At 59.8% G+C, this 22,800-nt stretch overlaps 4 protein-coding genes and 1 long non-coding RNA gene across 6 annotated transcripts; 2 read left to right on the top strand and 3 right to left on the bottom strand.

The window, feature by feature from the left end:
* Positions 1–1,294: 1,294 nt before the first annotated feature.
* On the bottom strand, positions 1,295–8,073 carry GMCL1 (germ cell-less 1, spermatogenesis associated). The gene is made up of 14 exons (XM_072357243.1): positions 7,777–8,073; positions 7,016–7,139; positions 6,180–6,276; positions 6,003–6,100; positions 5,519–5,631; positions 5,279–5,344; positions 5,067–5,151; positions 4,836–4,926; positions 4,169–4,309; positions 2,682–2,751; positions 2,193–2,268; positions 1,913–2,058; positions 1,721–1,808; positions 1,295–1,444 (listed from the first exon to the last, which is right to left on the bottom strand). Exons 1-14 carry the CDS (start codon positions 7,989–7,991, stop codon positions 1,313–1,315), a joined length of 1,542 nt encoding a protein of 513 aa, XP_072213344.1. The 5' UTR covers positions 7,992–8,073; the 3' UTR covers positions 1,295–1,312.
* Positions 8,074–8,311: 238 nt separating this feature from the next.
* KCNIP3 (potassium voltage-gated channel interacting protein 3) lies at positions 8,312–12,693 on the bottom strand. 2 transcript variants are annotated; one of them, XM_072357150.1, is made up of 8 exons: positions 12,210–12,693; positions 10,735–10,859; positions 10,563–10,632; positions 10,392–10,462; positions 10,001–10,108; positions 9,785–9,889; positions 8,873–8,935; positions 8,312–8,718 (listed from the first exon to the last, which is right to left on the bottom strand). In XM_072357150.1, exons 1-8 carry the CDS (start codon positions 12,304–12,306, stop codon positions 8,671–8,673), a joined length of 687 nt encoding a protein of 228 aa, XP_072213251.1. In that variant the 5' UTR covers positions 12,307–12,693; the 3' UTR covers positions 8,312–8,670. The 2 variants fall into 2 exon arrangements, with proteins under 2 accessions (XP_072213251.1, XP_072213250.1); XM_072357149.1 differs by lacking the exon at positions 12,210–12,693 and adding an exon at positions 11,028–11,391 and having other exon boundaries at positions 8,535–8,718.
* A 992-nt stretch (positions 12,694–13,685) lies between these two features.
* Positions 13,686–14,704, top strand: COX5B (cytochrome c oxidase subunit 5B). The gene is made up of 4 exons (XM_072357132.1): positions 13,686–13,845; positions 13,924–13,997; positions 14,088–14,187; positions 14,438–14,704. The coding sequence occupies exons 1-4, from the start codon at positions 13,752–13,754 to the stop codon at positions 14,548–14,550; spliced, it is 381 nt and encodes a 126-aa protein (XP_072213233.1). The 5' UTR covers positions 13,686–13,751; the 3' UTR covers positions 14,551–14,704.
* A 781-nt stretch (positions 14,705–15,485) lies between these two features.
* PURB (purine rich element binding protein B) lies at positions 15,486–16,681 on the top strand. Its single transcript, XM_072357148.1, has one exon. It carries the CDS (start codon positions 15,521–15,523, stop codon positions 16,556–16,558), a length of 1,038 nt encoding a protein of 345 aa, XP_072213249.1. The 5' UTR covers positions 15,486–15,520; the 3' UTR covers positions 16,559–16,681.
* A 3,538-nt stretch (positions 16,682–20,219) lies between these two features.
* On the bottom strand, positions 20,220–22,634 carry LOC140262743 (uncharacterized). Its single transcript, XR_011905861.1, has 3 exons — positions 22,545–22,634; positions 22,246–22,350; positions 20,220–20,913 (listed from the first exon to the last, which is right to left on the bottom strand). It is a non-coding gene; the product is annotated as an uncharacterized lncRNA (long non-coding RNA).
* Between the last annotated feature and the right edge of the window lie 166 nt (positions 22,635–22,800).

The raw sequence follows: 22,800 nt of genomic DNA, 5'->3' as shown, positions 1-22,800 counted from the left end.
TGGGGGTCCCATTCATTGCATGGCCCACCCGATCCCGGTCACCCGGCCGTGTCCTTTAGCGGTGGCATCGAACCTTCCTTTCTCTTGGTTGTTTTTATTCCCCTTAATTTAACGTTTCTTTGGGGTCAGGCTGGAAAACCCGGCATTGAGGGGCGGGTTGGGGGCACTTAGTGGTCCCCATAAGGGATAAATGGAGGGGGAGGGGTTGGGGTGGGGGGGGGGGATGCGGCTCAGCCCCCCCAGCGCGCTGTGGGGCAGAGCTGCGCTGCCGGACGGAGCTCAGGGGTCTCAGGGGACTCCTGTGTGTCGGGGGTCGAAATGAAGAAGGGAAGCTGAAGTCGCAGCTGTCGATATGAAGGGAAAGCCGGATGGGGTGGGATAAAGGGGGGGGGTGGGGGGCACTCGGAGCTCAGCCCGGCTCCCACCCCCTCCCCATTTTACCCCCCCCCCCCCGGGGGCGATTCTGATCCAAGCCAAAGACGGTGGGGCTGCGAGCAGCGGAGCTGCGCCTGCTGTTCTCCTCTCGTGTTTACACTTAATTTATTTGGAGCTGGGATAGAGAGCTGGAAAGGCTTCCTTATTTTTGTACTTTGCGGACCGGTTTCCCTCTCGGTGCCGTGCTGCTGTTTTACTCCTCGGCTCCCCATTAATAAACGTGGAACCAACTGAGCTTCGTTTCCTGGGCTGGGTTGAAATGGGGGGTGGGACACGCAGGGATCCTCCCACCCCCACCCATGGGTGCCGTGCAGCCTCCCCCCGCGCTCCCATCCGCATCAGCAGCTCCAAAGCTTTGAGAGTTTTGGGGTTGTTTGTTTGTTTTTGGACATTAAAAAAAGCCCCTTTGAAAGGGCAGCGTTTCATCCCGGAACGCAAAAGAAATTCGGGTTGTAAAAATACCCAACAAGGCCAAAAGAAGGTGAGAAATAAAGCCAGCAAAGGGATGAAGGCGCCCGGCCCAAAAGGCACTCGGTGGTCACAGCGGTCCTGAGTGGGAAGCGGGACGGGACCCCCCCATGGCGGAGCTGGGAGCTGCTGCAGGGCGGCTCTGATCCATGTCCTTAATGCTGATCCATGTCCTCAATGCTGATCCATGTCCTCAATGCTGATCCATCTCCTCAGTGTTGATCCATCTCAATGCTGATCCATGTCCTCAATGCCAATCCATAGCTTCAATACCAATCCATAGCTTCAATGCTGATCCATCCCCTCAATGCTGATCCATGTCCTCAATGCTGATTGATCCCCTCAATGCTGATCCATCTCAATGCTGATCCATCTCAGTGCTGATCCATCTCAATGCTGATCCATGTCCTCAATGCTGATCCGTACCCTCTGGTCCCGCCGTGCTGCCCGTCCTCTTCTCCGTTGCCGTGTAGAGGAAGTTGCAGCAGATGTAGAGGGGGAAGACGAGCAGCCTGCTGTCCAGGTTCATCACCACCTGCTCCTGGGGCGGCACACAGAGCTGAGCTCTGCATGCCGTGTTCCCTTTGCCCCCAGAGCACCCATCGAGCATCCCAGCCCCAGCTAACCCCGAGTTTCCAACAGCACAGAGGCCGTATGGGACCCCAGCTCTGCCCAGGGCCATAACCAGTGCTGGGGGAAGGAGCAGCACGGCAGGGCCCCCCAGCACCCACCCCCAGCACCCACCCCAGCACCCACCCCAGCTGTCCCTGTGCACGGTGCTCTGCAGCAGCACTGAATGCACAGCAGCCCAACATACCTGGTCCTTCTCCAGGGCCAGGATCTGATAGCCCGTGGTTCTGCTGCAGATGATTTTCCCGCTGCTGTCAAAGGAAGCGAGGCGTAACCTGGGGATGCAACACAGGGAAGGGCTCAGCTTCTGCTCCACCAGCACCAAGGGCTTCTCCCAGCACGGGGGGGAGGCTCATTGAGCTCAGTGATGGGGAGGTACCTGAAGGCGATGCTGCGCCGGGGCTGCAGGCTGACGGAGCCGCTGCAGGGCTGGTTGAGCGTGTTCCGCTTGAAGATGATGTAACGATTGGTGTAAGTGATCAGCAGGTCGAAGCCGAAGTTGAAGCCGGTCCAACGCCAGCAATACTGCAGGGAACAGCCATGGAGCACCCCCATGGAGCACCCCCATGGAGCACCCCCACAGGGCAGGCCCAGCCGTGGGGCTCAGCCCCATTCCTCGCAGCTCTCCCACCTCTGCCCCACGTTTGGAGCACACTTACATCGCCGTCCTGCGCCAGCTTCCGCCCGCACCTCATGCTGCTGCTCTCCAGCTCCTCCTTGTTGATTTCTTGGGGTCTGTGAGCAATCACAACAGCAGCACAGTGCTGGGTGGGATGGGTGGGGGCTCCCAGTGCTGGGTTGGGTGGGTGGGGGCTCCCAGTGCTGCCCGTGTGGGGAGCCAGTCCCTGACCCCCCCCCTCCATCCAAGGGCGCCCCCAGAACCTCTCCAGATGAGGGTTATTTTGGGGTCCAACTGTTGCAATGTGGTGAAGGGGCTGAGCCAACAGGCCAGCACTGCCCAGCAAAGCTCCCAGCTGGCTGCCATTGGGTGCTAACAGGCACAGGTTGGTGTCTGTGTGATGGAACCCAAGGGGCTGTGCTGGACCCCAGGTGGGCACAAGGTCCCCCCCATGCACCCAGAAACACACTGTGTGGTTTATATCAGAGTGAGAAAGAAGCCGAGCAAACCCTGCACTGTTTGTACCCACCCGGTGTCGTTGTCCTGCTCCACTCGCAGCATTGCAAACCACTGCTGTTTGTACACCGAGAGCAGCCACTCTGCAAAGAAAGAAGAACAGCTGGGACTGAGCACGGCCCGAGGGCAGCAGTGAGGTTGTGTTGACCCGAAGAGGTTCAGAAGAGATAAAGCACGGGGTGTGGGAGCTCCCCACGGCTGATTGCAGCAAGGCCACGGCCCGGAGCACACTGTGCCCAGTGGATGGAGGAATGCCAGAAGGGCTCCTGCAGGCAGCAGGGAGGAGTGGGATGAATGCATACAAGGGAAAGGAGGGAAGCAAAGCAGGGTTCATTCACACCTCTTTCTGCATGGAATTTGCTGATCTGAACACCTCCCCTGGCTGCAAAGAGATAAGGGCAGACAGCAAGGCCTCCAGCTCAGCACGCAGGGCTGCTCCTCCTTCCCCCCAGCTCAGCATTTGGGTTTTGCAATGCACGCCCAGCAGTGCAGGAAGCAGCAGGAAGCAGCAGATGACCGCACGCCCCACAACCCCCCCCCTGCTGCCTCTCCCATTGCAAACTACAAAGCAGAGGAGCGCGGCGGAGGGGCCGTTTGGCTGTGAGAAAGCAAACAAACACAGCCCTGCTGTGCTGGGAGCCGAGCCAGAACCGTGGGCTCTTTTTGCACCACGAGGAAATGGGTTTCAAAGTCACAAGGAGGATGGGAACGACCCCAGAACTGCTCGCCCTGTGCTGCACAGGCTGAGCTGCCCCCAGGCTGTGCTGCACGACACGGTTTGTTTTGCAAGGGCTGTTTGCTGTGTTGCTGTGGGTCAGGTCTGGCTGGCAGAGCAGAGCTGTGTGTGCTTTGCTCACGGTGCTCTGCCTCCACCTGCTGCTCCCACCCTGCTCAGCACACACATGGAGTGCAACAACCGGCTCAGCAATGGGGCAGGAGCCATCATCTGTGAGTGGGGATGGTGGGAGCCCACAGCAGCACCTGGGTACAAACAGGGACACAAAGAGCAGCCCCAGGGCACAAACAGGGACACAAAAATGATCAGTGAAATCCAGTCTTTTTGTGATGCCTGGCCCCTGCATCACCCTTAAACAGGTGCCATTGGGGTGCAGGTTTGCTGTGGACACACAGATGACCACCTGTCCAAGAGCTATTAAACTCAAGGTGAGAGACCAGAGGAGCACAGGGAGGAGTGAGAGGACGTGCCATGATAACAGAGGGATGTTTTCAGGTGAGATCTGCACTTGGTAAATGGCTTCCAGGCTTTCAGCCTCCAAACAAAGGCAGCAGGTGCCCCGTGAGCCCAGCCCTCAGCAGCCAGATGAGAACAGAACGGGGTGTTTTTTTATCACTCCTTATCCCTTTTTATCGTTGCATAACGATAACGTTAACGGCCCTAAGAGATAAGAGAGTCCCAGCCTCTGGGCAGCAGGACCAACAGCAGCACGTCACCCAAGGAAGGCAAAGTGCAAAGAGAAGCAGCTGAGCTCCCAGCCTCACCTGGGGGGATCAGAGCATCCCTCTCCACGATGCGTGCGGACGCCAGGTCACTGATGATGTACTGCAGGCGCAGGTGTGCAAACACGGGCCGGAAAGCAGAGCCTTGCTCTGTGTCCAGGAATGCAGCATCACCCTCCAGCTCTGCAGGGCAGCACAACACACGTCACTATGGTGTTTCTTAAGGGTTTGGTAGAGCCTGGTGGAGCTTTTTGGTCAACACTCTTGGGGGGGGGGTTATGGTGTCATGATGACATGGATGTCCAAATCCCTTCAGCAGAAGCTCCTTCCAATCAACCATCCAATGGTTCTATCTCAGCTCCAATTCAACCCAACCATCCCATGGCTCTATGATCTCAGCTCCATTCCAACCCAACTATCCCATGGCTCTATGGTCTCCCAACCATCCCATGGTTCTATGATCTCAACTCCATTCCAACCCAACCATCCCAAGGTTCTATGATCTCAACTCCATTCCAACCCAACCATCCCATAGTTCTATCATCTCAGCTCCATTCCATCCCAACTATCTCATGGCTCTATGATCTCAGCTCCATTCCAACCCAACCATCCCAAGGTTCTATCACCTCAGCTCCATTCCAACCCAACCACCCCCAGAAAACACAAGGAAGCCCGGAGATGACGACAAGGCTACATCCTTCATCCCTACCTCTCCTCCGCTCAGCAAACCAGGCATCAGCTTGTGCTAAGAGCTGTTTCAAAGGCCCGTTCCAGGAAGGCACCAGCTGCAGGAACATCCACTGGGTAAAACAAGCAGACCCTGGTCAGCCCGGCAGGTTATTTCTCCATCATTAAAGCCACGTCTCCAAACTCAAAGCTCAGACTCGCTGCTTTGCACAGCAGCCCCTCAGGAGCCCCAGCCAGGCCCTGTGCCGAGTACCTTCTTGAGAGCAGTGTACAGATCCATCTCCACTTGCATCACAAAGAGGTTAGAGGAGCTGATCAGCTGCTTCATGAGGTTTATGCTGAAAGGAAAGGAACAAGGACAGGAGTTCAGGGAGAGAAAGAAGAGACAGAAATCTGCACAACCCACCAACAGCCACCACCAGAAAAGCACCAAACGTGGCTGGAAAATCACTGGAGGCCGAATACCTGAGTTCTTTAAAGAGTTCAACGCTCTGGTGAGTCATCAGGTTGTTCAGGAGCCACTCGAGGCACCTGGGTTAAAAGCAAGCAGTCAGTGCCTTCCTGTTCCCCTGTGGATGTCAGCAGCAGCCTGTGCAGTGAGCACAGAGCTCGAGGCTTGAAGCGATCAGGAACGAGCTAATTAGCATTGCTGCTAATTAGGATGGCGGAGCCGTGCAGGAAGCGGCCTGCAGGACGTTGTCTCACCTTTTCTTTACTGAATCCAAGCCGTACGTCCCCGCTGAGTTGTAATAACTGCACACTGTTTTGGCACTGATGGTTTCCTTCATCGTTTCCCCACACTGCAGGATCAGGCCGTCCTGCAGTGAAAGGGGAGGGGGAAAAGCCAAGCAGAAGCTCTGAGTTTCACATTCCAAGCAGGGAGATATGGCACAGCTCATTGTCACACCCAGCGCCACAGCGAGCTCTGCCATGCCAACAGCAAACAGCCAACAGGAGCTCCACCACCCAACGCCAACGAGCAGTAGCAGGGCAGACAACGAGCTGCTCAGCACCTCCTCCAAACACAACTGAGAGCTGAACCACAGCTCAGCCAAAGTGTTTTCCAACGCAACCGCAGCGCCCTGCTTTGTTGCTTTGCTTTGCTGCTTTGCTTTGCTGCTTTGCTTTGCTGCTTTGCTTTGCTGCTTCGCTTTCCTCCCTGCAGGGAAGGCCCCTTCCTGCTACTCACCAGCTGCAACATGCAGGCGGCCGCCAGGAGCGCAACCACTCGGCCGGGCTTTATCAGCACATCGTCCCGGTACAGCGAGCCAAAGGCCACCTGCAGGGCTGGGAGGGGAACAGCAGCGCAGCGCTCAGCCTGGAGCCGATAGGGGCTCTCAATGGAAGCACAGCGGGCTCCACTCACCCTCTATGTCAATATTCTGGTCGGGGATCTCCAGCTCGATGGTGTCCATGCAGGATTCCTTCCAGGAGCCGCTGAACATGCTGGAGAAGTATCCGGACTGCAGGGGGACAGAGGAGAGAGAAGGAGCTGGAGTTGGAAACGGCGCTCGGAGCTGAAGGTCGTTAACGTTTCCCATCACACAGATCAAAAAGCAAGGCAAGGCATCCCGGTGTGCTGAGAAAGGCCCCGAGTGGTCAGTTTGTGTCTGAAAACGTTTGTCTGCAATCAAAGCCAGGAGCCCAAAAGGGCCAGAAGAGCCACGTCAGCTGTTTTCCTCCCAACCACATCGATGTTGGGGGGTATAATTAGTCCAGGAGCCACGTCCTTAACGATACCAATGGGCAGCAAATCCTGCGGGCGTCAGGGAACATCACTTTGGGGGTGAGAGGGAAAAAAACCGGCATGCAAGACATCGAAATGAGGTCACAGCCTCACAGCAAGGACACAAACACAGACAGCACCGATGGAAATATACCTTTAGAATTAAGGTATTTTAAACTAGAGGGTGAAAGGTTTCCGTCCGAGCGGAGCGAAACGCGCTGCTCTGCTACGAGCCATGACTTTCCTCCCCAGCAGTGGATGTGCACACACTGTGGGATGCAATCACCCACTGCCGTCTACCTGAGAGATCAGAAAGATAAAGGGTTTGTACAGCGGGGCAGCCCCTCAGCCCTGAGCTCCGTCCTGCTCCGGCAGCCGTCAGTGGGGAGACGGGAGGTGAAAGGAGGAAGATTTCAGCCCCCCTGTAAGGCTGGAGTTGTGTGCCGGGCCCCCGCAGGCTCAATGCAAACACCCACCTGGCGCAGGTAGACTTTGTGTAAGTTCCATTCCTCTCCCAGGGCGCAGATTTTGATGTCGCTGTTCTCGCCGTTCAGGAACAGGGTCTGATAAATGTACACCGAGGTGCTTTTCAGCTTCTTCCTATGGGAGGAGGTGACAGAGATGCTGCTTTCAGAGCTCACACAAACCCCCATCCCCTGGCAAAACACAGCTCCTTCACCCCACAGCATTCGGATCTCCCCCTCCCCACCTTTACCTCCAGGTGCTCCCAATGAAATCCCGCATTACCAGCAGTCCCCAGAGCCCCCCAAACACACCCCAGACCCACAGAACGCCCCAACCTCACCCAAATAAGCCCCAACCTCCCCACAATGGCCCCAATGTCCCCCAATGGGCCTCAAACACACCCCAGGCCCCACCAAAGAGGCCTCAAGCCCCCCCAGCACGTCCCAGACCTCCCCAAACAGGCCTCGATCCCCTCAAACACACCCCAGACCCCCCAGCACATCCCAGACCCCTCAAACTGCCCCGGATCCCCTTAAACACTCCTCACACCCCCCCACGTTCCCCTCCACAGGCCGCATTCCCACCCCCCCCACCCCATATCACCACAAACAGGCCCAGACCCCCCTGACAGACCACAGCCCCCCCCCATTACACCCCAGACCCCCACACAGGCCTCACACGGGCCCCATTAGCACCCAACCGCCCCATAACCCCCAACCACGTCGCAGGGTCCCTCAACACACCCCCGGCCGCCCCCATTTCCCCCCCCGACCTCCTGGGGGCGCTGTGGATCCGCTCGTCCCTCTCGCTGTCGCTGTCGCTCTCGCTGTCACCGGGCCCTTCTCCCCCTCCGCGCTTCCTCTTTCCTCCTCGCCGCCCCCCCCCTCCACCCCCGTTGCCTCCTCGCCCCCCCCCCTCCCCAGCCGCCCCGTCGCCGAGCGAGGGGCCGCCCCGCCGCCTCAGCAGCCGGCTGCTCAGGGAGCCCATCGCCGCCCGCCATGTGGGGACGAAGAAGTGACGGAGACGCCTCAGCAACGGCCGGCGGCGGCCATGATGCGCCGGGGGCGGTGGCGCGGGGGAAAGCGCATGCGCAGAAAGGCGGGGCGAGGAGATGAGCATGCGCAGAGGGCGGTGTGCAGAGGTGCGCATGCGCGCTCAGCATCCTGCACATGTCCGGTAATGGCGGCGCCTGGTCGCCATGGTAACCGCCATCCGCCATGGAGGGCCGGGCCTGCTCCTGCTCCTCCTCCATCACCGCCACCCCCCGGTGCCGCCTCCCCGGCCCCAAAAGGGCTCGATTCGGAGCTGCGGGATCCGGGCGTCATCGCCGGGTGCTTTATTTAGGGGAAAAACCCGAACAGCAATTCAATTCAATGCAATTCAATGCAATGCAATTCAATTCAATGCAATTCAATTCAATGCAATTCTCAGGGCCGATGGAAGGGATGTGGGGGGGGGTCCCCTTCCTCAACACCCCCCCACGGCAGCCCCCATCCATCCCATAATGCCCACGAACCGCCTTGGGGGGGGTCCGGTGTGTGAGCTGGCGATGGCGGCCTCGTTCTTCAGGGCATCTCCTCATTCGGAAGCTTCGCTCCTTATTCTTATGGGTTTCTCCTCAATTTTTGTGCTTTTTTTTTTCTCCTCGTTGTTAAGGGTTCCTGCTCTAAATGCTGTTCTCAAAGATCTGCATGGAGCTCATGATGTCCGCATCCTGCCGGGGGGACACGTCACAGGTGCCAATAGGGGGAGGAGGGGGGGGGGCACCAACAGAGGGGTCCCCAGACTCATGTTGGTGTCTCTTTGGGGACAAGGTATTGGGGAGGGGGGGGGAGGGGGGAGCCTGAAGGCAGCGCTGGAGGTGTCACCTGCTGGCACGTCTCCAGGAACTCCTCGTAGGTCACCACGCCGTCCCCGTTCCTGTCCATCTTCTGCAAGGGGAGAGATCAGCGGGGACGTCCCCATCCCCAGAACCATCTCTGTCCTCAGAACCATCCCCATCTCCATCCCCATCCCACCCCCATCCCCATCTCTATCCCCATCTCCATCCCCAACCCCATCCGGATCTCCATCCCCATCCCAATCTTATCTCCATCCCCATCCCCATCCCCATCCCAATCTTATCTCCATCTCCATCCCCATCTCTATTCCCATTCTCATCCCTATCTCCATCCCCATCTGCATCTCCATCCTCATTCCCAACCCCATCTGGATCCCCATCCCCATCTTATCTCCATCCCATCTCCATCCCATCCCCATCTCCATCGCCATTCCCACCCCATCTCCATCCTCATCTTCATCCCCAACCCCATCCGGATCTCCATCCCCATCCCCATCTTCATCTCCATCCCCATCTTCATCCCCATCTCCATCTTCATCCCCATCTCCATCTTCATCCCCATCTCCATCTTCATCCCCATCTCCATCTTCATCCCCATCTCCATCTTCATCCCCATCTCCATCTTCATCCCCATCTCCATCTTCATCCCCATCTCCATCTTCATCCTCCTCCCCATCTTCATCCTCCTCCCCATCTCCATCCTCATCATCCCCATCTCCATCTCCATCCCCATCCTCATCTTCATCCTCATCTTCATCCCCATTTCCATCTTCATCCCCATCTCCTTCCGCATCCCCATGTCCATCCCTGTGTCCATCCCCATCTCCATCTCCACACCCCCATCTCCATCCCATCCCCATCCCCATTCCCACCCCGTCTCCATCCCACACTCATCCCATCCCCATCCCCATCCCACCCCCCTGTTGTGCTGGGTTCCCACCTGGAAGAACATCTCCACGTGCTCTGCGGGCGCGCTGTCCCTCGGGGCAGGCAGGGTGCAGCGTCCCATCATATCATAGATGGATTTCATGATCTCCAGCATCTCCTGGGGGCAGACAGAGCTGGGCTGACAAGAAGAACCTCCCCCCCCACCCCAAACCATCCCCCCACTCTGACCCACGGGTGTCCCCTCCCTTTCTGCATGTCCCCCCATCACCTCCTTGGTGATGCAGCCGTCCTTATTGATGTCGTACAGGTTGAAGGCCCAGTTCAGCTTCTCCTGCGCCGTGCCCCGCAGCAGGACAGACAGCCCGGTGACAAAGTCCTGTGTGGAAGGGACAGGATCATGATGGTGAGCAACCCCCACGTTATAGGGACCCCACAGAGCACTGCAGTGTGGCTTATTGACCACGGGCACTTCTCCTATCGATCCTATTTCTATTCTGGATCCCATCTATTTTTAATGGCCCGGGACGCGCTGCCCGGCCGTGCCGCAGCATCCCGCAGCCCCTGGACCTGCAGCAGCACTTGGACTGCATTCGGACTGCTGGGGTTTGGGGTGGGTTTGGGGTGGGTTTGGGGTGACCCCCCCCCCCAGCAGTGCTCACCTCAAAGCAGAGCGCCCCATTGCCATCCGCATCGAAGGCGTTGAACAAGAAGTGAGCGTAGGCACTGGAATCTGGGGGGAGGGGGGGGGGGTTAGGGAGCACCTCATGGGGCTGGTGGGTTTTTTAGGGGGGGGTGATGCTTTTTAGGGGGCTGATGTCCCCCCAGCTCACCTCCCTGCGGGAAGAACTGCGCGTAGATGAGCATGAAGGTCTCCTCATCCACGTGGCCACTGGGACAGTCCTGGGGGGGGGGGGGGAGGAGGACAAAGTGATGGCCACGGGAAGCCCCAGAGTGGGGGTGTCCCCTAAAGAAGGGAGGGGGGTCCCGACCCGCTGTGCTCACGTTCTTGAAGCCACGATAGAGGGACTGCAGCTCCTTCTTGGTGAACTTGGTGTGCGCCTGCAGCTCTTCCAGCCCCTCGGGTTGGTGCCGCGCGGCCGAGAGCTCCACGTCGCCATCGCAGCTGTCTGTGGGGGGGGGGGAGGAGGAGAAAGGGGGGGGCTGAGGGGCACCTGAACCCAGCAATGTGGGTTTTGTGACCCGAGGGAGGGAGGAAACGGCTCCGTCTGCACTTGGGGGGGTTGCTGGGAGCTGCTGGACTGTGCCTGCTCCAGCAACACCATCCTGGAGCAAACCTGAGCATCTCCGAGCATCCTCGGGCAGCATGAAACATTCTGGAGCTTCCCTTGGCATCCCAAAGCATCTTAGAGCATCCACAGCCATAATGCAGCATCCCGGAGCACCCTGCAGCATCTTACAGCATCCCTGCCCATCCCAGAGCAACCCTGAGGATCTCAGAGCATCCCCAACCATACTGCAGCAACCTGGAGCATCCCAAAGCATCCCAGAGCATCTCCATGTAACCCTGAGCATCCTGGAGCATCTTAGAGCATCCCCGAGTGTCCTGCAGCATCCCAGAGCATCCTATATTGACCCCAAGCATCCTGCAGCATCCCAGAGCATCCTATATTGACCCCAAGCATCCTGCATCATCCCGGCACATCCTATATTGACCCCAAGCATCCTGCAGCATCCCAGAGCATCCTATATTGACCCCAAGCATCCTGCAGCATCCCGGAGCATCCCATATTGACCCCAAGCATCCTGCAGCATCCCGGAGCATCCCATATTGACCCCAAGCATCCCGGAGCATCCCCAAGAGCATCTCGGAGCATCCTGGTGCATCCCGAATGGTCGTGGAGGATCCCGAAGAGTCTCAGAGCATCCCAAAGCGTCCCTAAGGATCTCCATTCATCCCAGCAGATCCCAAAGCGTTCTGGAAGGAGCATCCCCAGCAGCCCCTGCCCAGATCCCCACCCGCATCTCATCCTCCGGCCGCCCCCACCCCGTCCATCCGCTGCCGGAAGGTAATTAATAAATGATGGCCCCATTAATGTTTTCAGCCCCGTGAAGCCCCTGCGGAGCAGCTCAGTGCTGAGCAGGAACTTGGGGATGGGGGAAGATGGGATGGGAATGGGGAGGGGGGAGAAATGCTGTGGACAACCCCCCCCCAAAAGCGGCTTGGAGGTCCCATCCTGGGGGGGGGTCTCAGGGGGTCCCGGTGGGTTTGGGGGTCCACTCTGTGCCATCTCAGATGGGCTCAGAGCCCCCCAATAGCCCACAGTGGGGTTGGAGAGGAGGGCTATGACACGGCACAAAGGGACACCCCAAAAGCTCTGCATCCCAGCACAGGGCTTCCAAAGAACCCCCCAAATCCACACATCCAATACACCAGCGTGGGGTGGGCACCCCATAAAACACCCCCCATGCCATCAAGGGGCGGGTTGGGGGTTATGGGGGGGTTTAGCTGGGGTTACCTTCCACAGAGATGGGCTCCAGGATGCCAAACTGCTTCAGGACGGCGATGAAGAGGAGGATGACGACGGCCACGGCGCACAGCTCCATGCCCTGCATGCCCGCGGCGGGCGGGGGGCACCGGGGGCAGCCACAGCTGATTGGGGATATGGGGCCGCCCCTGCCCCCCCCCCTTTACCCCCCCATTGCCCTCCTCCCTTGGCACGCACCCACATCGCTGCCTCCATCTTCTCTTCTTCTCCAACTCTCCCTTTTGCTTCCACATCCTCTTTTCTTCTCCCCCGTTTTCCTCTTCTCCTCCTTTATTTGCTCTTTTCTTCCCCAATATTTCTCCTTCTCTCCAGCGTTTTCTCACTTATATCCCAACGTTTCCCACTTACATCCAATATTTCCCATTTATATCCCAATATTTCCCATTTATATCCAATATTTCCCATTTATATCCAATATTTCCCATTTATATCCAATATTTCCCACTTATACCCCAATATTCACCATTTATACCCCAATATTTCCCACTTATACCCCATATTTCCCATTTATAATCCCATATTTCCATTTATACCCCCATATTTCCCACTTATAGCCCCATATTTCCCACTTATAGCCCCATATTTCCCACTTATAGCCCCATATTTCCCACTTATAGCCCCATATTTCCCATTTATAGCCTCATATTTCCCATTTATACCCCATATTTCCCATTTATAACACCATACTTCCCATTTATAACTCCATATTTCCCACTTATACCCCATATTTCCCACTTATACCCCATATTTCCCACTTATACCCCCATATCTCCCATTTACACCCCATATCTTCCATTTATACCCACTATTTCCCATTTATACCCCCATATTTCCCATTTATACCCCATATTTCCCATCTCTTCCCATTCCTCCCCCTTTCCCCCCATTCTCTCCCACCTCTCTCCATTTCTCCTATTTCCCCTCCTTCCATCTCTTCCACATTTGCTCTTTTCTCCCACCTTCACCCCATTTTCCCCCCATTTTCCCCCCATTTCCTTTCTCTCCCCCCACTTTTCTCCATTTCTCTACCATTTTTTTGCTCCTTTTCCTCCATTTTCCCCCTATTTCCCCCATCTTTCCTCCCCCTCCATGTCCCCTCCCCACTCCTCACACCCCAACCCTTGCTCCATCCCACCCTATGGCCGCTAATTACCCCCCTGCATGTAATTAACCCACTCTATGGCCGCTAATTACCCCCCTGCATGTAATTAACCCTCCCCCCCCCGCAGCCATCGATCTGTACTGCAATATTAACGAAGGCGACTCATTCCGGCCGCTCTGAGCAGCGGGGGATGGAAGAGCCGCGTTATGGGCCCAGGGGGCGCAGCTCGGCCCGATCCCTCGGGGCGATGCTTCAGGCCCGGTTGCTATGGCCGTATCTCCACCCCCCCCCCGTTGCTAAGGGCCCCACCCCGGTTGCCCCGGGCAACACGCGCCCATCCGTCCCCTTGAGGCTCCGCCCTTTCCGGTTCTCTACTTCCGCCGGAAGCGCCGAGTGCCGCCGCCGCAGCCATGGCCTCAAGGTTACTGCGGGTGGGCGCCGCGCTGCGGCTTCTGCCCGCCGCCACCTCCCGGGCTGCGCCCAGCCGGAACCTCGCAGCGCCCGGTAAGGACGGGAGGGGGGGGGGGGACGGGGCTGAATGGCGGCCCGGGCCTCCTCCTCTCTGACTGATCTGTCCCGTAGGCGACCTCGCCACGGATGAGGAGCAGGCGACGGGGCTGGAGCGGAAAGTGATGGAGGCGATGAATAAAGGCCTGGTGAGTAACAAGGGGGGGATGGGGGGGGGGTTGGGGCCGTTGTTGGGGGGGGGGCTCCCGCTCACCCCTCCCCCCCTCCATCCCCCTTAGGATCCCTACAGCATGTTCCGGCCGAAGCGCTACGCGGGCACCAAGGAGGATCCCAACCTCGTGCCCTCCATCACCGATAAACGCATCGTGGGCTGCGTCTGTGAGTGGCTCCATCTGCCTTTATCTGCCCCCCATCTGCCTTTATCTGCCCCCCATCTGCCCTTATCTGCCCCCATCTGCCCTTATCTGCCCCCATCTGCTTTTATCTGCCCCCCATCTGCCCTTATCTGCCCCCCATCTGCCCTTATCTCCCCCCATCTGCCTTTATCTGCCCCCCATCTGCCCCCATCTGCCTTTATCTGTCCTTATCTGCCCCCCATGCCCCCCCCCACCCTCTGCTCTCTCCCCAGGTGAAGAGGACAACAGCTGCGTCATTTGGTTCTGGCTGCACAAAGGGGAAGCTCAGCGCTGCCCGTCCTGCGGCTCCCACTACAAACTCATCCCCCACGAGCTGCCCCATTGAGAGCCCAGAGGGAGCCCCAATAACACCCCAATGGGGGGGTCCTGTGCTGTGAGACCCCCCCCAGCAGCCGTCTGGTCCTTCTAAAGCTGAGCCGCCGCAGCACTTGTTCTGCTGTGTCCCCCCCCACCTTATAGATAAAAAGAACCAAGTGTGGAAACGCTGCCTGCTGTGTGTGTTGGGGGGGGGGAGGCTGTGCTGACCCCTCTGGGTGCTGGTATTGGGGTGGTGGGGTGCACCATCCCCATGGGTGCTAACTTTGGGTTGGGGGTGTTAACGCCCCGTGGGGGGGGCAGGGTGGTCAGGCACAGGATGGGGCTGCGTTGGGTTCCCATCCCGCCCCCTTCTCACCGCCCTCAGAGCTGGGTGCAGACAGGGGCTGCCTTGGGACCCTCCCTTTTGTGTGTTGGGACCCGTCCCCTCCTTCCTGAGCCCCCCCCTTCCCGGGTCCCCCCTCATTCTGTGCCCATAGGGCAGCCCTCCATGGGTGGTGGTGCACCCAGATGGGACCCGCTCTGCCCCCAGCCTTTGTGGGTGGCCTCAGCCGACCTCTCCGCTTCGGGCCGTAGGGACTGATGACGTCAAGGCCACCCTTGACGTCACGAGCCCACCCGCCGCGGCGCTGAGCCCCCGCCGAGCGCGGCCAATGGGAGAGGCGGACGGGAGTGATTGACGGCGGGGGGGCGGGCGCTACGCGGCGGCGGCGCCTCCCGAGGGGGCGTGGTCTGCCAGAGGGGGCGTGGTTTTCCTGAGGGGGCGTGGCCTGGCGGGGAGCGCAGAGGGCGCGCGGGGACGCGGCGGGCGGAGCCCGTCCCCGACCACGTGACCCCGCGGGGGAGCCGCGCGCGGCGGCGCGGAGTGCGGCGGTGACGTCACCCCTTGTCGCAGAGGGGCGGGGCGGGGCGCGGGGCCGCGCGCCGGAAGCGGGGCGGCGCGCGCGGAAGGGCCGGCGCGGGGCGGGCGGGCGGACAAGATGGCGGACGGGGACAGCGGCAGCGAGCGCGGCGGCAGCGGCAGCGGCAGCGGGGGGGGCGGCGGAGGAGGCGGCTTCGCGGCTCCGCGAGGCGGCGGCGGAGGAGGAGGAGGAGGCGGCGGGCCGGGCGCCGGGGCGGGCCCCGAGCAGGAGACGCAGGAGCTGGCGTCGAAGCGGCTGGACATCCAGAACAAGCGCTTCTACCTGGACGTGAAGCAGAACGCCAAGGGCCGCTTCCTGAAGATCGCCGAGGTGGGCGCCGGGGGCTCCAAGAGCCGCCTGACTCTGTCCATGGCCGTGGCCGCCGAGTTCCGCGACTACCTGGGCGACTTCATCGAGCACTACGCGCAGCTCGGCCCGTCCAGCCCCGAGCAGCTGGCGCAGGCCGCGGGGCCCGGAGGCGACGAGGGCGGGTCGGGGCCGCGCCGCGCTCTGAAGAGCGAGTTCCTGGTGCGGGAGAACCGCAAGTACTACCTGGACCTGAAGGAGAACCAGCGCGGCCGCTTCCTGCGCATCCGGCAGACCGTCAACCGCGGCCCCGGCGGCCCCGGCGGCTTCCCGGGCGGCCCCCCCGGGCTGCAGAGCGGGCAGACCATCGCGCTGCCGGCGCAAGGCCTGATCGAGTTCCGCGACGCGCTGGCCAAGCTCATCGACGACTACGGCGGGGAGGACGACGAGCTGGGCGGCCCCGGCGGCGGCGGCGGCGGGCCGGGCGGGGGGGGCCTCTACGGGGAGCTGCCCGAGGGCACCTCCATCACCGTGGACTCCAAGCGCTTCTTCTTCGACGTGGGCTGCAATAAGTACGGCGTCTTCCTGCGGGTGAGCGAGGTGAAGCCGTCCTACCGCAACGCCATCACCGTCCCGTACAAAGCCTGGGCCAAGTTCGGCGGCGCCTTCTGCCGTTACGCCGACGAGATGCGCGACATCCAGGAGCGCCAGCGGGACAAGCTGTACGACCGCCGCGCGGGGCCGCCCGGACCGGGCAGCGGCAGCGGCGCCGGCGACGACTCGGACGGCGACGACGTGGACGACGACTGAGCCCCCCCCCCCCATCCCCACCCGCCCCCCCACCACCAGCACCACCAACCACCTCCACCCCGGCAGCGCCCGCCGGCCCGACCTCCCCATCCCCCCCAACCCGGACCCCCCTTCCCCTCCTCGGACCGCGACCGGGAGAAGGGGGCCCCGCAGCTCACACGGAACGAGCGCCCGACCGCAGCGCCCCCAGCCGAGGACTCCGCGCTCCTTTAGGGCCGCCGGGCCCCCCCCTCCTTCCTCTGCCGTCCTCTCCGGTGCCGGCACAGCCCCACCAGCAGCCCGGTGTCCCCGCCGGAGCCCGCGGCCACCAGAGGCGCCACGGGGGGTTCATCATCTCCGGACCAACGGCCGTTGTCTCTTCTGATCCCCGACTCCGTTGTGCAGGAGGTTCATTCACGGGACACACACCGACTGCAGCCCAGTGCCCTGCAGGGCAGGCAGCTCCTCCTTCGGCTCCAGATCTCTTTGTTTTTTTCCTGCTTTTTTCCTTTTTTTGGGGCTGTTTTTTTCTCCCCCTTTTATCTGGGGCTCATTGCGGCGCTGAATGCAGCACAAAGCACACGAGCTCAGTGCAGGAAATCCCAGCCCTCTCCTTCCTCCTGTTCCCCCTTTGGGCTGTTGAGCTGCAGGTTCCCCCCTTAGCGCTGGGTTTGCTCCTGGTTCTTTTGCTCTCCCCTCCTTCCCCTCTTCATTTTTCTCTCCTTTTTGAGCCCAGCTCCAGCCCTCCATTGGGCTCCATAGGGCGCAGCGGGGTCCCCTCGGCGCTCTCTCCTGTCTTATTAAATGGATTTTCACTCTCAAATGGTCTTTTTTCGCCCCATTTCAGAGCAGCGCTGCCCTGCACAGCCGTGTGTTTTGAAGCCACGTCGCTCTCCTGTCTGTGAACTGAGCGGGATCCCCCGCCGTCCATTCCAAAGCTGTAACACGTGACACCTCCCAGGACCATCATCACCATCATCACGGCTCCATCTCCCAGCACAGCACACGCCGACCCTCATTTCAGCTGCCTCCTTAATTTATTGTCTCCATCCCTGTCCCGGCCGCCCCGTCTGCTCCCTATTTATTGTTGGGCCCAGCGGGGCCGTCCCTCCAAAGGGAATTTTTAACCAGGACTCTCGTTTTTGCCTGTTTTTAACTCTCCAAAGGACTCTCTTTCCGAAGGCCTCCGTGGGGCAGCAGGAGCAGCAGATCTCCCATGGAGCAGCAGATATCCCATGGAGCAGCAGATATCGCCATGGAGCAGCAGATCTCCCATAGAGCAGTGGATATCCCATAGAGCAGTGGATATCCCCATGGAGCAATGGATATCCCATGGAGCAATGGATATCCCATAGAGCAGCAGATATCCCATGGAGCAGTGGATATCCCATGGAGCAGCAGATATCCCATGGAGCAGCAGATATCCCATGGAGCAGCAGATATCGCCATGGAGCAGCAGATCTCCCATAGAGCAGTGGATATCCCATAGAGCAGTGGATATCCCCATGGAGCAATGGATATCCCATGGAGCAATGGATATCCCATAGAGCAGCAGATATCCCATGGAGCAGTGGATATCCCATGGAGCAGCAGATATCCCATAGAGCAGCGGATATCCCATAGAGCAGCGGATATCCCATGGAGCAGCGGATATCCCGTGGAGCAGCAGATATCCCCATGGAGCAGCAGATATCCTATGGATCAGCACATCTCGCCATGGAGCAGCACATCTCCCCGTGGATCAGCAGATATCCCCATGGATCAGCAGATATCCTATGGATCAGCACATCTCGCCATGGAGCAGCACATCTCCCCATGGATCATCAGATCTCCCCATGGATCAGCAGCTGTCCCGGTGCGTCCCCGCGGCGCCGTCCCCCCGTCCCGTTGTCCGTACTGTAGTGGCAGCTGCCCCCGTTGACGTCCTGCTGTATGGCCGTGTGGATCCGCGCCCAGCGGCGCCGCGTCCCCTCGCTTCGGTGCTGATGGACCTTCCTGTTGTTCAGCCGCTGGGAGCCCACTGCGGTTCTGGCGCCGAGGCGGGCGCTCCCCCTCCTTTTGGAAGAGGGTTATATATATATATATATAAATATATATATTCTTTTTCGGGTTGTTTTTTCTTTTTCCTCTCCTCGTTTTATTTTTTGGGGTTGTTTTTGTTGTTTTTTTTTCCCCTCCCCTGGCTGAACTTTCTTACTCTGAAGGAAAGAGGCAAACAAACATCACATAGGCCAAAAATAACCCCCCCAAACAACACTCAGCACATCCATCCCACCCGGCACCACGCACGGCGCCGGCCGCGATGTATGTATGTATGTACAGGAACCTCCCACAGCTCCACGGGGCCTTGAGAAGAGCAGAGCGCGTCGGGGGCAAGGAATCTCACAGCAGCAAGGAGGACACTGCGGCCACACGGAGGGGCTGAGCCAGGCCTGGCTGCACCCCATAAGGGGGGACGGGGGTTGTGGTGGGGGTCTGTGGTGCTGGGAGCCGCCTCCTCTCCTCCTGCTGGGGGTGGGCAGAGCCGGGCCTCGCGTGGCGGCGGTTCCTTCTGTGTCTGTATACACACAGCCCAGCGTGTGTGTGTGTGTATCTATATAATGAGGTGGTCGTTTTGCTTGGTTGGTTTTTGTTTTGTTTTCGGTTTCATTTCGATGGCTTGGATTTCTGTAGGAGACGGGCAAAAGGCTTTGAATCCGGAAGGGGAACGCCGGGTTTGTGGAGCTTCCAGATTTCTGTCACCCCAGAAGGGACGGTTTGAGAGCGCGACTCTATCAAAGCATCTGCTGTACAAACGGGAATGTAAATCTTGTATAGCGCCCCAGACCTCCGTGTAAATAGAGACGTCCGGGCCGGCCGCCCGCATGGATCACCCCCAGAATCCAACCCCACGGCTCCGTCAAAGTCAAAACTGCTTCCATTTCCCCGCTCCTTCCCAAGAGAAAACGGAAACGCTGCGTTATCCCCCGTGTGCTGCCGGCCGCCCCCGGGGTGTCGGGCTCAGGAGTTGCTGCAGTGATCCCCTCGTATTGAGTGGTCCATCGTCGCCGGTGCCGGCGGAGGGCGACCCGTCGGTTCCCAGGCGCTCCGCTCTGCAATGAGGGGCAGCTTCTCTCGTCGGTGACAAAGAAAAACCCTCGAGGCTTCTCTTTGAACGTAGAAGATGGGAAAAAAAAGAAGATGAAAAAGAACGGTGAAGCCAGTGCTGCGAGCTGATGGTACGTGGGGCGGCCGCCTCTCAGCAGATATTTGCCACAGGACCAGGAGGAGGGTGAGAAGATCCAGTGCCAATGGAAGAGCAGCTCGGCTCCGGCTTTGGGATGTGTGTGTTTGCCGCCAGGCCCTCCTCTTCCTTCCTCTTCCTTCCTTGTCCTTCCTCTTCCTTCCTCTTCCCACCTCTTCCTTCCTCTTCCCTCCTCTTCCTTCCTCTTCCCTCCTCTTCCTTCCTCTTCCTTCCTTGTCCTTCCTCTTCCTTCCTTGTCCTTCCTCTTCCTTCCTTGTCCTTTCTTGTCCTTCCTCATCCTTTCTTGTCCTTCCTCATCCTTTCTTGTCCTTCCTCATCCTTTCTTGTCCTTCCTCATCCTTCCTTGTCCTTCCTCTTCCTTCCTTGTCCTTCCTCTTCCTTCCTTGTCCTTCCTCTTCCTTCCTTGTCCTTCCTCTTCCTTCCTTGTCCTTCCTCTTCCTTCCTTGTCCTTCCTCATCCTTTCTTGTCCTTCCTCTTCCCTCCTCTTCCTCCTCTCTCTCCTCTCAGTCCCAGGGCTGTGGCGGTGCCCGGCAGCGAGCTGTTGCTGGGTGTGGTGCTGTTGGCTCTGCGTGGCACATTCCAGGCCCGCTGTGTAGGAAGGCGCTCACCCCGTCCTGCAGCACAGGGGGAAGCTTGGAGCTCAGCAGCGGCTGATGGAGGCCATGGGCGGCTCCTGGAAGCAGCGCGAGGCCGACAAGATGGCGGAGGAAGAACCTGGAGCCGGTCCTGACTCCTGCAATATCTGCCGAGAGACCAAAACGTCGTTGAAATCCCCCCCCCTCCCCATCCCCCCCCCAAAGTACCTTTGCCGAAAGAAGAAAAGTTTTATTCCTCTTATTTTTTTAATGAAAGAAAGAGAAAAAAAAATAAAAGCAAACCATGCACTTTACGCGGCCCAGCGCGGGGCTGCCCGGGGGGGTCCCGTCCCGTCCCCACTCCCACGGCGGCGGGGCCGATTCTCATTCCCTTCCTATGCGGCCGGCAGGGCGGCTTGGGGAGCGGCCGGCGGCGTTGGCCGAAGGCGGGTCCTGGATTTACCACTAGCAAAAGATGAACGCCCGACGTGACGAACTCCTCATGCTAGCGAGCACTCCTTACCGTAGCAGATTTTTGCAAAATGGAGTTTTACAGTCTATATTTAAAGAATTGTATGTTTGTAACAAAGAAATAATAATAATAATAAAAAAAAAAAAAAAGTATGCGGGAAAAAAAAGAAAAAAAAATGAATGAAAAAAAAAAGAGAAAAAACAAAACAAAAAACCAAACCCAGACGGTCGCCTCGCCTCGCTCTTTTATGGGGGTTCTTTGTTTTTGGGGGGGGCTGCATGGCACCGAGGGGTTCAAGGGCTCATCGCTGCGGCACGTGGGTGATAAGCAGCGTGGTCACGCCATCGTGGGCCCCCAGAGCGGGGACAGCTGGGCCGGGAAGAGGGAGGGAAGGGATCGGATTGGGGGTGGGGTGGGGGGAGGGGAAGGAAGCAGAGATACGAGGGGCTGCGGGGCACGTGCGCGCTCTCGGTGACGCATGCGCCGTAGCTCGGCCGCATTCAGTCTGCGGCTCCCCGCGGGCACGCGGGCTCATCTAAGGACACGGGCGGCAGCCGCATGCGCACTGCGAGCTGCCGGCCGGCCCCGCCTCAGCCGCCGCCGCACGAAGCCCTGAGGCTCCGAGACCTCAAGTGACCCCGAGGCCGGAGCCCCGCTCCAGCCCCGCTCCCACCCGCACGGCCCTTCAACCCCCCCCGGCTGCTGCGCTGCGGGCTGTGCGGAGCCGTGCGGAGCCGTGCGGACAGCTGCGGGGTTGTAGGCAGGCGGCAGCTGCGGGCCGGGGGGCTGCTATGGGGCTGTAAGCAGGCAGCAGGTGTGGGGCTGCGGCTCAGCTCGGTGCTGGGGGGGACTGAGGCGATGGGGGGGCTCCCCTCCTTCTCAGTGCCGCATACCGAGTCCCATGGGTCATATTCGTGTCCTATGGGACAGCCGTGGGGCTGCAGGCAGCAGCTGCGGGCTGGGGGCAGGTGTGGGGCCGCAGCCCCCCTTTGCAATCAGACTCAACGCTGGGGGGCACCGAGGGGGCTTCCCCTCCTCTCAGTGCTCTGTACCTCATCCGTGTCCTGTGGGGCAGCTGTCGGGCTGTGGGCAGCTGCGTGCTGGGGGGGCAGGTGTGGGGCTGCAGCCTCCCATTCACACCACGTTGAGGGGCTCAGTGCAGGGGGGGATTGCGGGGGCTCCTCCTCGGCCACCATCCTGCGGGGCAGCTGAGGGGGCTGTAAGCAGGTGTGGGGCAGCAGCTCGGGGGCTGCTGGTGCTGGGGGGGCTTTGGCACTGGGAGGCTCATTGGCAGCACTCTGTACCTCATTCACCGTCCTGAAGGGCAGCTGCGGGTCCGCAGCCCCCTGCTGGGCACAGGGGTTCAGTGCCGGACGGACCGAGGCGCTGCGGGGCTCTCCTCCTCAGCGCTCCGTACCTCATCCACGTCCTTTGGGGCAGCTGTGGCTCCTTCTACACGGGAATCCCTCGGCTCGGGGCCCGCAGTGTCCCATTGCCGCCGGCTGCTTCCCGGAGCTGCGCCCTGCGGGAGGAACGGAGCTCTGCGCTGCGGGCCGGGCTCTCCCCTCACCCCCCACCCGGTTTGTGGGGCCTCTCCCCTCCCCACCGGTACCTCCCCCCACAGTGAGGGCTCTACCCCCCCATTTATCCCCACGGATGTAGTGCTGTGTCTCCTATAAACTCGCGGCGATCCGCCCGCCCCTGGTAGGAATTTACCTCACGGCCCCTCCTCACGGAGGCGGCGCGCACGGCGCTGAGGGGACGCACGTACTGCCGCCCCCCCCCTCAGCCTCCTCACAAACAAACAACACGCTGGGCGGGGCGAGAGAATGGGCGGGAAAGCTATTAGTCCTCCTATTGGTTCAGTTGTCCGTCTATCCTCTCTGCCCCGCCTCTCGCAGCGCGATCCGCTCTTTCTATTGGTTTAGCTTCACGTCACTCCGAGGGATCCGCCGGCCACGCCCCCCGCTCC

The sequence above is a fragment of the Excalfactoria chinensis genome, chromosome 25, assembly GCF_039878825.1.
Source record: "Excalfactoria chinensis isolate bCotChi1 chromosome 25, bCotChi1.hap2, whole genome shotgun sequence".
NCBI lineage: Eukaryota > Metazoa > Chordata > Aves > Galliformes > Phasianidae > Excalfactoria > Excalfactoria chinensis.
This window is presented reverse-complemented; position numbering and strand designations above follow the sequence as displayed.

Excerpts from the sequence above, each read along its gene's own strand:
- GMCL1 (XM_072357243.1), bottom strand. The coding sequence starts at position 7,991 with ATGGGCTCCCTGAGCAGCCGGCTGCTGAGGCGGCGGGGCGGCCCCTCG. Across the intron at positions 2,059-2,192 it reads AGCTGGCGCAGGACGGCGAT|TATTGCTGGCGTTGGACCGG; the intron begins GTAAGTGTGCTC and ends TGTTCCCTGCAG. Across the intron at positions 1,445-1,720 it reads TGGCCCTGGAGAAGGACCAG|GAGCAGGTGGTGATGAACCT; the intron begins GTATGTTGGGCT and ends GTGCCGCCCCAG.
- KCNIP3 (XM_072357149.1), bottom strand. The coding sequence starts at position 11,265 with ATGCTCAGGGTTACATGGAGATGCTCTGGGATGCTTTGGGATGCTCCA. Across the intron at positions 10,860-11,027 it reads GGATGCTCGGAGATGCTCAG|ACAGCTGCGATGGCGACGTG; the intron begins GTTTGCTCCAGG and ends CCCCCCCCACAG. Across the intron at positions 8,936-9,784 it reads ACGTGGAGATGTTCTTCCAG|AAGATGGACAGGAACGGGGA; the intron begins GTGGGAACCCAG and ends CTCCCCTTGCAG.
- COX5B (XM_072357132.1), top strand. The coding sequence starts at position 13,752 with ATGGCCTCAAGGTTACTGCGGGTGGGCGCCGCGCTGCGGCTTCTGCCC. Across the intron at positions 13,998-14,087 it reads AGGCGATGAATAAAGGCCTG|GATCCCTACAGCATGTTCCG; the intron begins GTGAGTAACAAG and ends CATCCCCCTTAG. Across the intron at positions 14,188-14,437 it reads ACGCATCGTGGGCTGCGTCT|GTGAAGAGGACAACAGCTGC; the intron begins GTGAGTGGCTCC and ends CTCTCTCCCCAG.
- PURB (XM_072357148.1), top strand. The coding sequence starts at position 15,521 with ATGGCGGACGGGGACAGCGGCAGCGAGCGCGGCGGCAGCGGCAGCGGC.